This window comes from Vulpes lagopus, chromosome 7 (genome assembly GCF_018345385.1).
Source record: "Vulpes lagopus strain Blue_001 chromosome 7, ASM1834538v1, whole genome shotgun sequence".
NCBI classification, from domain to species: Eukaryota; Metazoa; Chordata; class Mammalia; order Carnivora; family Canidae; genus Vulpes; species Vulpes lagopus.
The window spans coordinates 29,638,305-29,652,390 of NC_054830.1; the positions used below are offsets into that span (position 1 = coordinate 29,638,305).

The 14,086-nt window shown below is 38.8% G+C and overlaps 1 protein-coding gene across 14 annotated transcripts in view; it reads right to left on the reverse strand.

The window, feature by feature from the left end:
• The window catches only part of CADPS (calcium dependent secretion activator), a 459,187-nt gene that overhangs the window by 97,818 nt on the left and 347,283 nt on the right, over positions 1-14,086 (reverse strand). For 7 of the 14 annotated variants that reach the window (XM_041764526.1, XM_041764524.1, XM_041764523.1 and 4 more), the window contains 2 exons: positions 4,385-4,491; positions 3,323-3,331 (listed from right to left, as the gene is read on the reverse strand). In XM_041764526.1, the coding sequence (XP_041620460.1) occupies positions 3,323-3,331; positions 4,385-4,491 (116 nt within the window). The remainder of the gene's footprint in view (positions 1-3,322; positions 3,332-4,384; positions 4,492-14,086) is intronic. The other 7 variants (XM_041764525.1, XM_041764527.1, XM_041764517.1 and 4 more) reach the window with 1 other exon arrangement.

Here is a 14,086-nt window from a genome sequence, read left to right on the forward strand (position 1 = left end):
TTTGCTCTAGGATGACAGAAAACAAAACAAAACAAAACATAGCACAAAAAAACCAATCCTAAATGTCTGAAATTAAAAATATCTTTGCCCAACCTTATACCTGGTTATTACCAGGTTTATTTACAAGTTGCAAACCAGAGGCCCTAAGAAGCACCCACTTGTACTAGCTACAGAGAACTTAGTCCTTCTTTAGAATTTAATAAAATTGAGCAATTATCTATAGTTGTTGCATTAATAGTCATGTAGATAGGCAGCCTTACAAAGAACAATGACTACTGTGATGTGAATTATCACTTTAGAAGTCTGGCAGAGAAACTTAGGATTCTAGAACGAAGACAATTTAAATATAGAAGTTGTAGGAGAAATGAAGACCAAATCTATTTCTGAACGCCCAAGGTCATTCCTCCAGAACTTCATCATCAAGCCTGACTCTCTGAGAAGGAGAAAAAGATTCTGGCAAGGACAATAACAACCAAAAAACCATTATCATAATTTCAATCAAATGAAAAGAATCTGTGTGACTGGGTTGAGCAAGGCAAGCTTTAAAATTATAACAAAACAAAATAAAAAACCCCACCCAAACCCAACAACTATATTTATTTATGCTTGCTCATACAGGTGAATGCTATTTTTGTACATGAGTTAACTCAGGGTTTGTGGGCATCTAAAGTCTTTGGAAATCTTTTCCAAAGACAATGGGGAGGTGTACTTTGGCTTCTAAATACTTACCCGTCGCGTTTCATTATTTAAAGGCAAAGATGTATGCTTTAGGAATACAGTCCACCACATTGAACACGTTGTATATTCTGTACACAAACTACATGTATATATGTACCCCTTCGTATACCACAATACATATATACATATACATACGTATACATAGAGAGAGAGTTGGAAAGGTGGAGCGATGATACATGAAGGCATAATTCGTGTGTGTGTGCACGTGTGTGTGTGAATAATGTAGGCTCTCAGAGCAGAATTAAGCTGAAATTAGAGATAAATAGGACAACTGTTACTGTATCATGCATGAGTATATGTGTGATGCATTTCTAGCTGATGAGAACGTTTTCTCTTGGGGCATTTAATTACTTTGTATTGAAATTTAAAATGGTACCGAGGATCATTATTTTTTTGGTGGGGGAAGCAAGTCTACTTGTCATTTTCATTTGTGTGGTGCCACCAAACAGCACGGCTCTACAGCCAAGACCCATGCTTAGGAGTTAGTGATTTTTGAGAGTTTATTAAGCACTCAAAATATACAGTGAGTACTGGTTAGTAGAAAAAAATCTTCGTACTTCATTCTTTGGGCAGCAAAACCTCATCTTAAATGTACCAGGGCAAATTCTACTTCTCTAGCTGTAGCCCAGGGGCTCTTGACCTAACTATATCTTGAAATCAGCTGAGCAGCTTTTAAAAATTACTAATAGGCGGCTCCTCCCGTGAGATTCTGATTAATTGAGCTGGGGTAAGCCCCTGGCATCAGCAATTTTTGAGAGCTTTCCAGGTGATTGCAATCTGTAAGTGAATGCTGAGAACAAAGGGTGGTACCTTTCTGGACCACTCCATCTTGAAATGAACCCCGTCTTCTTTCAACACGTTCTGTCTGTACCACCCATTTGGTACTTTTCACATAGGTTTTGTCCTTTTCATGATCACATATTCATATATTTTGTTCCTTAGCAGCCAAGCTTTGTTGAGAACTTACTATATGCCAGGCATAACAGACGATGCTTTACTCAATGTGGCTTTCCATCCCAACAATGACCATCTGAGGTAGATTCTATTGTTATCTCCCACTTATAGGATGGGACAGGTTAAGTAACCAGGTCGAGATCACAAAGCAATGAGGAGGTAAAGCTGGAATTCAAACTCAAGCTTCTCTGGCACAGAACCCGAGCTCCTGGCCACTCTGCACCATATTGTTTGAAGGCCAAGACTACTTTATGTCTCCTTGGCCTTCCCAAAAGCCCTGAGGTAGTAGCCTCAGTGCTCAGTAGATAGGTGGCTTTTGATTAATGAAATTTTTGTGACTGGGTGAAATTACTAATTCAGGAAATAATCTTGCACATTTATCAAAAACCAGATTGAGGCTCCAAATCCAAAGTATGCTGAAATTTTCAGTTTTAGCTCTCAAAGTCAGTAAAGGAAAGTAAAATTGAATTTATTTCTACTCTATTTATTTACCCTGGATGGCTTTTGGATGGGTAAGACTAAAATATTTTCATGATGATGGTTATTAGGGTAATTTAAGAGGATGATTAGCACTCAGTGAAAAAAGGGCTTTGTTGTTGAAAAGTAAAAAAAAATAGAAGTCTTCTTTGGAATATCAACTTCTCTTTGGTACCTCTTTTGAGTAATTTGGGAAAATATCCATCCTTTCTTAGCCTGTAGCAGCCTCAGAGAATAACGTGGTTACAAACCAAGCATGCCTGTCATTTTTCTTCTTTTACTTAAAAGCACAGCAGCCCAGCTGTGACTTAGGAAAATATCTTCTTCATATCCATGTCTTCAGAAACATGTAGATTTGGTTCAGCATCATGGGAAAAGCCTCAACATCCAAGTCAGGGGAGGGCCTCTGGAGATGATTGGGTAGACACCCGGAAAGAACATACTTACCATCACTTAAACCTCAAAGCCCCTCCCCCCCCATCTGAAAGGGACATCCTACAGGATGCAGTTGAAAAAAAATTCTAGCAAACTTAATTTTATGTCTGGAGGTATGTCCTAGTTTCCATATTTGGAGGGTGTTGATCTGGCCCCTCTTGTCATTCCTGGTGTGCACTGCTGGGTGCTGTAGGAGTCAGATACGCTCACCTCAAGGGGTCTTCACCCCATCCTTCAGAGGGTTTTGAAGGGAAATCATGATTCTTTGGCACTCTCTCTATATATAAATACTGTATATATGATTCACATACAGACAGTTGTAGAAGAAGATTAGTATCACTCTGGCCAGCTACTGGTTACGACGGTCGGGTACTCATCTGCTATGAGAAAGGTAAGTACAGACGGACATAGGAAACTAAGACAGGCTAAGGACAGAATCCAGGCAGGTGGGAGGCGCGTGTCGGGATGTAACTGCAGTTGTTGTTAGGTAGGTATATCAATCAATCGCTTCATGCACGCACAAGAGAACCCCCACATTTACCCTGCCGTGGAGGGCCACCATTTCACAAGCAGTCCACTGGAGGTTGCTGTTACATTCCTTGGGTCAGTGTTAGAAAGCAGGAGCACCCAGGAAAAGTCCCAGTAGAAGACATGGTACTGAAAGGGCATGCACAGACTATGACAGCAGGTGGCTGGCTCATTCGGTTTAGTCACATACCTCTTTTCCCTGCCACGATCAGCCATGATTGAGTGGAACAGTAGAAAAACAGGGAGGAAATTTAAATATGCAATCAGGCATTAGTTGGGACGATTGGATTTATGGTGTATTATATATTATTTAACTATACTGTCAATTCTCATTTATCATGGGAATGATCATTTTAAGTGCTTGAGAAATTGCTTTTATGGAATGTCTTGTTTCCCCTTTTGCTGTAGAATGGAACGGAGAGGAATAGTGAAAATTAGTGCAATTTTCCAAAAGGTTATTTTTAAGAGCAATGATTTTAAATCTCAGTTTTTAAACAAGAAGTGATAAAAATAGTTTGACCATAATGGAGTATTAGAATCTTTTTTTTTTTTTTCTCTTTTTTTTGGAAGGGTTGGGTTGTTTAGGTCCTTATAGGTTTGGGATTTGATTAGGCTTACAATCCCTTACTTTACAATAATTATCAAAATGATCATTTTGACAGTGGCTCATAAGAAAAAAAAAAAAGGAAAAAGTAAGCTGTATCTATTTAGATGTATGTTGGCGAATCGACAGGTTGAACAACACAGAATAATTCACTTCTGTTACTACGTTTAGCAACCTAGGTCATCCGAGATTAACAGATGAAGACTTTGGTGCAAGCAGAGAGTAAGTTACAGAGATAAATTCAAAAACATGGCCTGTGATCCACACACCAAATAAAAGAAATAAAAACAACAGTGGCAGCAACAATGACAACCACAGAAGACCAAAAGGTATTTTGTGTATTCTGGATGATAACCATATGCTGCTTGAGTAAATTATCTTTAAAATATACTCACCTCTTTTGCTGGTTGCTAGAAACATCTGAAAAGTTAAGCTGAAATGGAGAACATGCAACCACTTTTTGCTTGTTTTTAACAACCTTCCCAAGGCTTCTCTTTGCAACACTTCCACTTTCCTTCTCTTTGCAAGGCCAGTTAAAAGAAAATGGGTGTTAAGGCATCTTGTTCATGTCGCTGGTAGGATCAGTTCTGCACTTTCCAGCTAAGGGACACCCAAAGAGACATTAATTTTCCCACCATGCCTGCTCACCTCTGCGTGGTGCTCCTCATTCTGTTGGAGAACCTCAATGACTAGTTCAGCAAGGCGGATTGTGTCCTCGAGCTTTTTGGCAGGAGTGATTAAGCGGCCTACATTTTCTGTGGTACAAGAATTTGTGTTAAAATTCAGTGAAAGCCTCAGGCTAGGTTTGTGGCCATTAGAACTAGTGGATAAGAAATGTCAAATAGTTACCAATTTTTTTTTAAAGTTTCATGCAAATGTTAAGTGCCACATAATTAGTAGTGAGCAAACCATAAAGCCATTTTGTTATTATCACCATCGTCATTAGAATACATATTAAGAAAAAGCAGTGCTCCAGCTTCAAATTTGCATATTAAGCTACATTAAGTTTATGACAGCCCATTTCAAATTTAGTGACATTTTGTACACACGTTCTTTAAAGACAGCATAAATGTACTATCTTATATCACTCTCTAGACTGTGTTCGTGCTACCTGAAGTGGGAAGCTTACTCTTGATTGCTGTGACATTTGTTTCCTGGATTTGTCCCTGGACATTTGATACTATAGCATTGTTTTTCATTACAGGTCTGCATGTTTAACAGGTATGGGAATGTTCATTTTGAACAAGCAGAATCAAAGGTCTGGCTGTTTTAAGTTGTTCAGGGAGGAGATTGAAAGTTAAGGGACATTCCTGGGCCATTAGGTAGAAGGTGGGATAGAATCGGTAAAAGGGTGTTGGGAGTAGATTACTGGATGAACTGGTGGAAGTTTGTGCCCCCTGTTGAAATTTTATCAGGGGGGTGGCAATAATGGACTCAAAAATATTTCTTCGAAAAAAAAATTTCTTTGTTTTTTTGTTTTTATTGTGTTGAAAGCATTTGTGTTTTTATCTGACTCAAGAACAAATAGAACCCTGGTTGATTTTGAGTCTTTTGTAGAGGTGAATTCATGGTTTGCTAAGGTCATTATGTTACCAAAAATTAAACATTTTTTTCCCGGAGGGTAAGCAGTAATATTTAAAATACAAAGGTTTCCCTAGCCAATCAAATCGCTTGAATTTAATCAGTCTGCACTCACAGGAGATCTTCCATTTCATGTTGAAACTTTCAAACCTTGAAGCCTCAGAGTCCTTTGGAACACACAGAGTATAATGGCAATACGGATCCGTTAGTGTGATTCCACAGGCAGGTATATGTGTGCACAAAAAAGAATGCCAGAACTTATTTTTATCTCCTCATCTAAAGCAGATATATTTTGGCTTCAGGGTTTTTCTAGCAAAAGGAAATTATTCAATACTTCACAGGAAGATTTTGTTGTTGTTTGTGTTGTTGTTTTGGAGTGGGAAGGGTTTAAACAAAGTTATGAGTGACTGCTAATTTACAAAAGAAATTTAAGAGAGCTATATAATGTTCCTTTGTACATTTGTTACACAGGCGATGAACATGTCAGATGGTTAGTAATTTGGGATTTAATAATGAAAGACAAATTCAGTGAAACACTATGCAGAGAGTTGTAGCCAATGGAAGCTAAGAATGGTAAGATGGGGTTGTCAAGGTACTCCAAGTTTCAGTCCAACAAGGTCTGATGACCGGTGTGAAAGTGGGTTTTCTGGATTCAGGCCAATGGAACACTATATTGTCTCTACCATGCACAGGTGGAAATGTGGCTGGATATGGTTAGGGCATGAAGGTGGGAGTGCTGGGGAACATAAATATACAGATGAGGCAGGGAATGTCCAATGCTCAGAGGAAGGAAATATGCAGAGTTTAGGGTCAATAGCTCATTCCCTGGTCCAGAGCAATAAATATGTAGAGAGAGAATGAGCGACAAGATTGACTTCTGCACTTTTGGGGCACCTGGCCTATGTATAATTTCATAAATGGGCTATCATAATTTCATCAGGAGACTTTCAGGCATTTCTACAAACATACTGTGTATATATGTTTGAGTAATATGTGTAGAATGAGGTATTTGCATTTTGATAGTAAATATGCATAAGCTACTATTTTTTATTAGTTGGTATTCACATTTACACATCAATTTGCAAATTCCTCATCCTATGCTTATTACCCATTCGACACATACACCCACATACACACATCACACACTTACATACATTTTCTAGTAACCAGACAAGCCTGCACATTAATACAAATCTGCAGGAAATCCCACTTGGGGCACATCTTTGAAATCTCTAGCTTTAAGAATAAAGAACATTGTCCTTTGCATGGAATATTCACCAAATCTAGGGGAATTCTAACTGCATATGACATATGATATAGACAGGAAGTAATTCCCACCAATATTTTTATGTACTTGCATTTAAAAGCTGTGAATGATATTTATGTTTGGAGAAATCCAAGATGTTTAAGCTGGGACCACCTGAAGATTTGTTTTAATATACAGTACTCTTAGATTGACTACAATATATATTGATAGATACACATAAAGTGTATATGTGCACGCAGCCATTCTATAAGTGTGTGCACATGTACACAGATATGTGTATGCCTGATGTATATATACAAACAGTATGTTTAATAAAACCTTTTGTAATTTTACTTTAACATGCAACTATTAAAATAAGCAGGTTAAAGACCCTTTAATCTAGGATGCTTGATCTTCCAATTAACCCATGTAGCAGACTTTCATTTACTATTAATTAGCTGCAATTCCATTATCTGTAGATCAAGCCACTTTATTGAGACATGACACTATTTTCTTCTTCATTTGCATATCTAACTGACTAGCTAAATGGCAAAAACGGTACTAAAAACAACTTCTCTAAGATGTTGTCTTTAAAGAAAATATTGTGCAAAATCCTCTAGCATGTCCTCCCTCCCCCCCATCAGAGGTCAAGGAGAAATTTGTGCTTAGACTTGATTTTTTTTTGTCACTTCCGCTGTCTTGAAATGGATTGCAACATTCCTATCACCCAATCTCATACTAGCTGGAGCACTGAAGAAGGGGAACGAAAACTACAATATACTTAGTAAACATTTCATACAACAGAATTGAAGCTCATAACATATAAAAAAAAGTCATGCAAAATGTTATGCAACAACAATGTTATTTTGTGCTGACATTGAGATTTGAAAATGTTGCATATGTCAGACATAGCTGGACAAAAAAATGTGGACATTTGGAAATAAATGCTCTCTTTCGACTGTCTCAAAACCTACAGTGTCAAACTTGAGAGCCTGAGCCTCAGCTTAGTGTTCCAAACTGAAACAAAATTTCAAGAAGAAAAATGAACAGAAAAGCAAACGAAGCTAGAAAGCTGCTGAATAAAGTAACCGTAGAAGTTTACAGTACTTGGTTTTGGCCTAGGCATGCCTTTGAGCCTCTGATAAAACATGCTGGTCTGCTTTTGGGTGGGTGGAGGAGGCCCAGGAGGTGACGGGGGAGCTGCTCGGGTAGGTGAGGAGAGACAGTAAAAAAGGAAAGAGACAAGGTGACTTTCACAAAGGTGACAAGTAAGATGACGAACTCTGAAAAGAACAACCAAACAAGCAACAGTGATGAGACACAAACCGAGAGCTGCCGCTTTCTTGGAGTTACCGCAATACTACAGAGGTGTGACATTGTGTGACAGGGGACGGGACTCTTACCAGCGTCACCAGTACCGCCCTACCGAGACACTCAAGAGGCTGAATGCAAACACTGGATGCCTTTATCCAGATGGATACACATGAATGATGGTGGCAGCATCATCGACAGAAAGAAGATACACTTTGGTTCAATGAAGAACGCCTCTATGTTAATAGCTGCTTCCTCTTCCCAATGATTAGACTTGATGGATTCATAGCTAGAAGATCTGGCTCCTCACCCTCAATATGCTACTTAACTTTCTTACATAACCTTTTCTACCTTCTTCTTAAAGCTCCTTGTGCTTCAGATTCCACAGCTATGAAGTGAGACTATTAATATCTTTTTTTTTATATACCTTGTGGGGCTGATGTTAAGAGCAAATAAAATAATGCCTGGACAGATCTCTGTAAAGCCTAGGGTGTCTACAAACGTTCACTGTTGTCTCCAATGCTGGGAGAAAGCAGGAATTAATTGCTTTACAAAAGCAGATGAAGGGCCATTATTAGTTCAAGTGAGCTAGGGAATATTCTTGCTCCCTTTGTGGAATTTCAACATGTCAAAATCTGTCATTTTGGGGAAAAATGTGTGGTATCTGATTGTTTCCAGCTCATTTAATTATTTTCAATTTGGAATTCTCGTGGCTTTTATATTGTGGGTTGAATCATATATAAAAACTTGCCAGCTTATCAAATATGTTACTTGCTATTCCAAATGTTAGAATACTGTAATCAGCACTTGACCCATCTGTCATGTGGTTTACGATATCAGCACAGCAAACATCCTATAACAATAGCCTCTCCTTCAATACAGACACGGAGCACTATCAGCTTCTACAATTCTCTCTCTCTAATGAGTGTCTCATTAACCTTAGACCTGCTCCTTTTTAATAGTTCCTCATTTATAAAGCAATCTGTATGGTGAGGGGGACATGCTACATTGCCAAGTTTGCTTCTGGGTTTGCTTGAATTTTCAACTGGGAAAATGAATTTTACTGCAGGCTGATAGGAAACGGAATTCTAGCAACATTAATAAAAATACAAGAATTAAGGACAAATATAATATTCTGGTAAAACCATCTATTGAAAGCAGAAGTTGATGAGGTCTTTTGCTTGCGGGACTACCTCAGTGTTTTGAGTGCAGGACTAAAAAATATTATCTACCAGTCTCCTCTTATTTAAATCTTTTGTTTGAAAAAGATTGTGAGTAAGTAGAATTTGGAGAAATCAGTGTTGAATTAACACTATTTAGAGGAAGGCAACTACTCATCCTTTATAAAAAAAATTCTTCATATTTTAATATTCTGTTAAAAGCTGGTTTTCCACCTACAGCTAGCTGTGCTGAAAGTTAGGTACATCTCTGGTAATGCATTCTCATGGCTCTTTCAGCAAATGCATGTTACCTGAGCATGTAATTCTCATGGCAACTTCTTACTCATTCTCACCCAGATAGCTAGACCAGTGTAGAGAAACACTTGACCTGGTGGTTTACAAAACAATGAAGTGTCCCCGGGCTGATCCATAACCTCCGAGGCAGCAGATACATATTTCAGCTGAGTGGGTCTTGATGAAAATTCGTAAAGGGATTCCCTCCTGCCAACTGCCTGTCCAGAATTCTGACAGTGAGGTTTGCCACCATAGAAAAACAAGCTCCCTCTTTTTTTCTCCTCACAGAGCAAAACAAAAACATCATACCTTGGTTTCCAACTTCATTTACCCAATTACCATTGCTCATGTTTACACAATTAAATCTGCTTGGCTTCCAGAGAGAGAGTTAAATGTGACTGCAGAAAAACAAAAAGAGAATTCCTCTGCATGCTCAGCTAAGCCAAGGAAGAGAAGCATCCAGGAGCGAGAGACACTCCAATTAGCCCTTAAATAACCTGACCATCTCTGCTTCCAGCGAGTGAATTGCCAGTCTCTGAAATATCATATGAGAGATGGATATGGTTGATGGAAAGCCCACTTACTACCAAGTTCCAACCTATTGACATGTTGCTGAAGATGCCAGTGTTAGTATTATGCTCTCAGTGGAAAGAACCAGCCTGCAGCAATTTGCTACAATTTGGGAGTGGAGGGGACAAGAGCTGGGGTGGGAACAGAAAGCTAAGCAGATAGCCACATTCTACTTTCCAGAGTACACTGCCTCTCTAAAATGATGGCTCCATGGACCACACATGTAATGCAAGGTTACAACTCAGCATACCTTCTTCAGTGAAGTTATCCGTTATATACACTTGACGCCTTGCATCTTCATCACTGCCTTTCAGAAAATTTCATCTCTAGCACAGCACAAAGTATATGGTAATAAAGATGTGGATGAATCATGGATTGTTTTCTCTACTCTTTTCATGGTACCCATCTTTGTCTCTTCCCTATAAGGACATGGGTGGCATGGCCTATCCATTCTATCTCCAAAATGTCTCTTGATTTTCTCTTTCACTGTATTAGGTCATGTGCCCACATTCTTGCTGAGGGGGTAGACATGCAATCCATCTCATCATCTCCACCTCAACTGTTGCTGAAGACTGCCAGCCACTTTTGGTCCCTTTCCTCCTCTGAACTTCATTGTCTCTGCGGCAGGCATACGAGTGACCTTGTAAAGCACACTTCTGAGCCTGTCATGCTCCTACTTAGACACCTTTATGAGATCCCTTTATAACAAGAGCTATACCTTCATATGCCATAACAAGAGAGTGCCTTTTTAACAAAGGTCCACCTCCTCTGTTGATATCTCTACTTGAACACATATGGCCCTTAAAAATAGCAAATTATATTCAATGTCAGTCTCTCCCTATGCCCAGTGCATTTTGCATTTCTAGGGCCTAAAGCAGTGCCTGGCCCAGGGCAGGTCCTCAAATATTGGTGGAAGGAAATCCTCAGTGGATTCTACCCAATGCAGTACTTTCATGGAAAAGCAAATATTCTGTGGTTGCAATAGGCATATAAATTATAATAGTAACTTTATCTGTTACTAAATGCCGCTCATTACTTAACAAATATATAACTTAAACTTCCAAACCAGAGAACAACTTTGGGTATCTTGATGCAATTGAAAATGATTTAAGATAATTTAAGGTACTTTTTATTTAAATTAGATTGTATCAACAAGAAAGAAATAATGTCATTATAGTATGTTTCTTCTCCAATTTGGTATCTTTGTATCCCAAATCATGCTTTGCCCTTAAGACTGAACTACTGCACCTAAGAAAAATGAACTAAATTTTGGATGGATACAGGGTAGACATCTGTTATTCACGCAGGTACAGTAAACTTCCTCAGGAGAATTGCCTCTCTGCTCCAAATGGTTCTGATGGGAATATCAAGCAATAACTCCTACAAGTACAAGGGCAGTCATATGAGGCAAGCCAGGCCAACCACAGCACCCTATGCCATCAGGGGAAATATGATTGGCTCAGGGATTAACATGTGACCCAAGCTGGGCCAATGAGGCCCTACTCTGGAATATTACACAACTGCCTGGAAAGGAAAATTCTTTTTCCTCTAGGATTGTTTGCTACGATAAAAGCTGGTGCCATCTCTACCCATGTTTCTCTCAACCCCCTTATCATGACTCCCAGTCACATTAAAGAAGCCTGTCAGCAGTTGGAGAGATCAAAACACACTAAAATTCTTTATCCTGTATCCATGCATTCCCAGCTATATGGTGCAAAGATCCCCTTTCCTTGCTTAAGTTTTTTGTGTTTTTGTTTTTGTTTTGTCACTGGCTATAGTAAGAATCTTGCTTTTAATTATTAAATATCCAAGCAGTTCCCAAATAAGCTTTCCTGTATATGACCACAAGCTCTCTGGGGCAGGATATTGGGACATCTGGAAGGATGATCAACAGAGGCAAATACTTTAGGAAGGACAGGAACACCCCAGACAGTTCTTCCTGAGTCACTAATCTTTGACTCCCAGGAGTCAAAGACATCTCGTTCTGGGAATGCATCAAAGACCCTGGCTTAGGTAAAATCTCCTGTGCTGCATTCCTGTAGCACCTTACATTTCCCTTTACCATAGTCAGCGGAATGTCATTACTTGTTTTACACTTGTGTTCTCTACCCTGTCATAAGCTCCCAGGTAGGCATCATGACTGCTTTCGCTTGTGGCTCTGGTCCCTGTCAGAGCTCCTGAAACTTAGTGGGTATTTAACAAATATATGCAGAGCTTTATTGCAATGCTTTATTTTGAGGTTTATGATAAAAGGAAAAATCGTCTACCCCCTAGATTTTATTGACATCCTAATTGCAATCACTGGGTCAGTAGCTTTAGCATCATGTGGGAGCCTCTTGGAAATGCAGATTTCCAAGTCCCACCCAACACCTACCAAATCAGAACCTATGTTTTAATAAGATTCTCAGAGATTTGTGTGAACACGGAAGTTTGAGAAGTTGTGTTTTATATTCTATTTCCAAAATCAAATAATATATCTATACTACACATCTGGTTTTAGAAGTTCCTTTTTAAATAAGATAAATAATAACAGCTAAATTATATAATGAATATTTACTATGTGCCAGGCAGTGTGCTCAAAGCTTTATTTGGAATATGTGTTTTGATCTTTCCAGCAACTTTTTTGGGGGAGGAACCATTATCAGCCCCTTTTACAGAAAATAATAATGAGGGTTAAAGAAGTTAAGAGACTCATTGGAACCAAAATCGTGATGTAAGTTTTTTTTTTTGGTGTAACAATCCTGAGTGCTTAGGCTGGTTCTGAAGTAGTGTTTTCTGTGAGTTGTACATAAAGGATGCTAACATGTGAATACTGGGCATCAACAGCTGTCATATTGAAAACTCATTCCAGTTAATGGATTGTGGGTGGAGCCACTATCTTGTGGCTGAAAGATAAGGCAGCCTAGGGGTGGGGCAGGAGGGTTCTGAATATGTGCAGGACCTTGGACCTATAAGAAGTTTGACTGGAGATAGGAGAAGATACAAAGGGTTGACTACAGAATCTGCGTGGCACTCCTTTGGATGCATTTGGCTTGCTCTAGCAGGTCTCTCTCAACTGTAGCAAAAAAACAAGTCCTCAGTCCTTTGGCAATCTTAAAGAATCTCAGCTGCTCAGAAAGACTTCTCAATGAAAGGATTTTGACAACGATCTGGTCCTAGAAAGGACTGCTCTGTTTTTTGTTTGCTTGTTTTTGTGGTCTTTCTGGATCAAAAATTGTAGATACTTTTGAACTTAGCTACTTAATGAATGGATACTATCCAAGTTGGAAAGGCTGCACAGTGGAAAGAAACAAAAAAGGGATGATGTTTGAATTAAGAAAGATCTAGGTTCAAATCCTGCTTGAGAAAGTCACTTATCCTCTCTGAATCTGTAAAAGGGGCAATAATGAAGCCTTATTTATAGGACTAAAGTACAGATTGAATTAGATTCTCCATGTAAAGTCCTCAGCATAGTGCTTGGGCCCATAGGTGGGCTGGTTATCTATCTATCTATCTATCTATCTATCTATCTATCTATCTATCATCTATCTATCTATCTATCTATCATCTATCTATCTAATTATATAAATCCTTGACATATTTGAAGGAAAAATTGTTTTATTTCAAGTTCCAGTAGAATCCTTATGATGCTTAGAAAATTATGCAAGTATTTAGCCAAGAATTGAAGCAAAACAGCAATAGTAGTGTAGACTTTCTCAGAGCTTACTGGGTTCAGAACGTGTGACAGTTTAAGTGAAATGTATTTAAAATGATAGAATTCATTTGCAGGAGTCACAGCTTTTCTTTCATGGAGTAGCAGCCTTTTACATCTTTTTTTCAAAAAAGATACTGTAATTAAACAGAACATTTAATTTCTAATAATGCCACCAGACAGAAAGCATAAGTCCACCAAACTGCCATGTGCAGAGTCCCATAGTTTTTTGAAGCACAGCTTGTCTAAAGGACTCAGTAGCTCCACCCCAATTTACACAGGTGACTCCAACTGTGCCCTGCCACCTCCATCAGTTGGCTTTGCATACCCATCTGCGTGTTTGTGTTTTGTTCCCTGTCAGGAAATTGAAGAGGGAAGGGAAGAGTAAGAAAAAAGATTTACAAGTCAGGAAAGAAGCAATTAGGATGATGATTGTAGCTTAGGTCTGCTTTGCCTTGAAGAGGCCTTGGACATCCCAAGCTTCAAACCCATCTCTG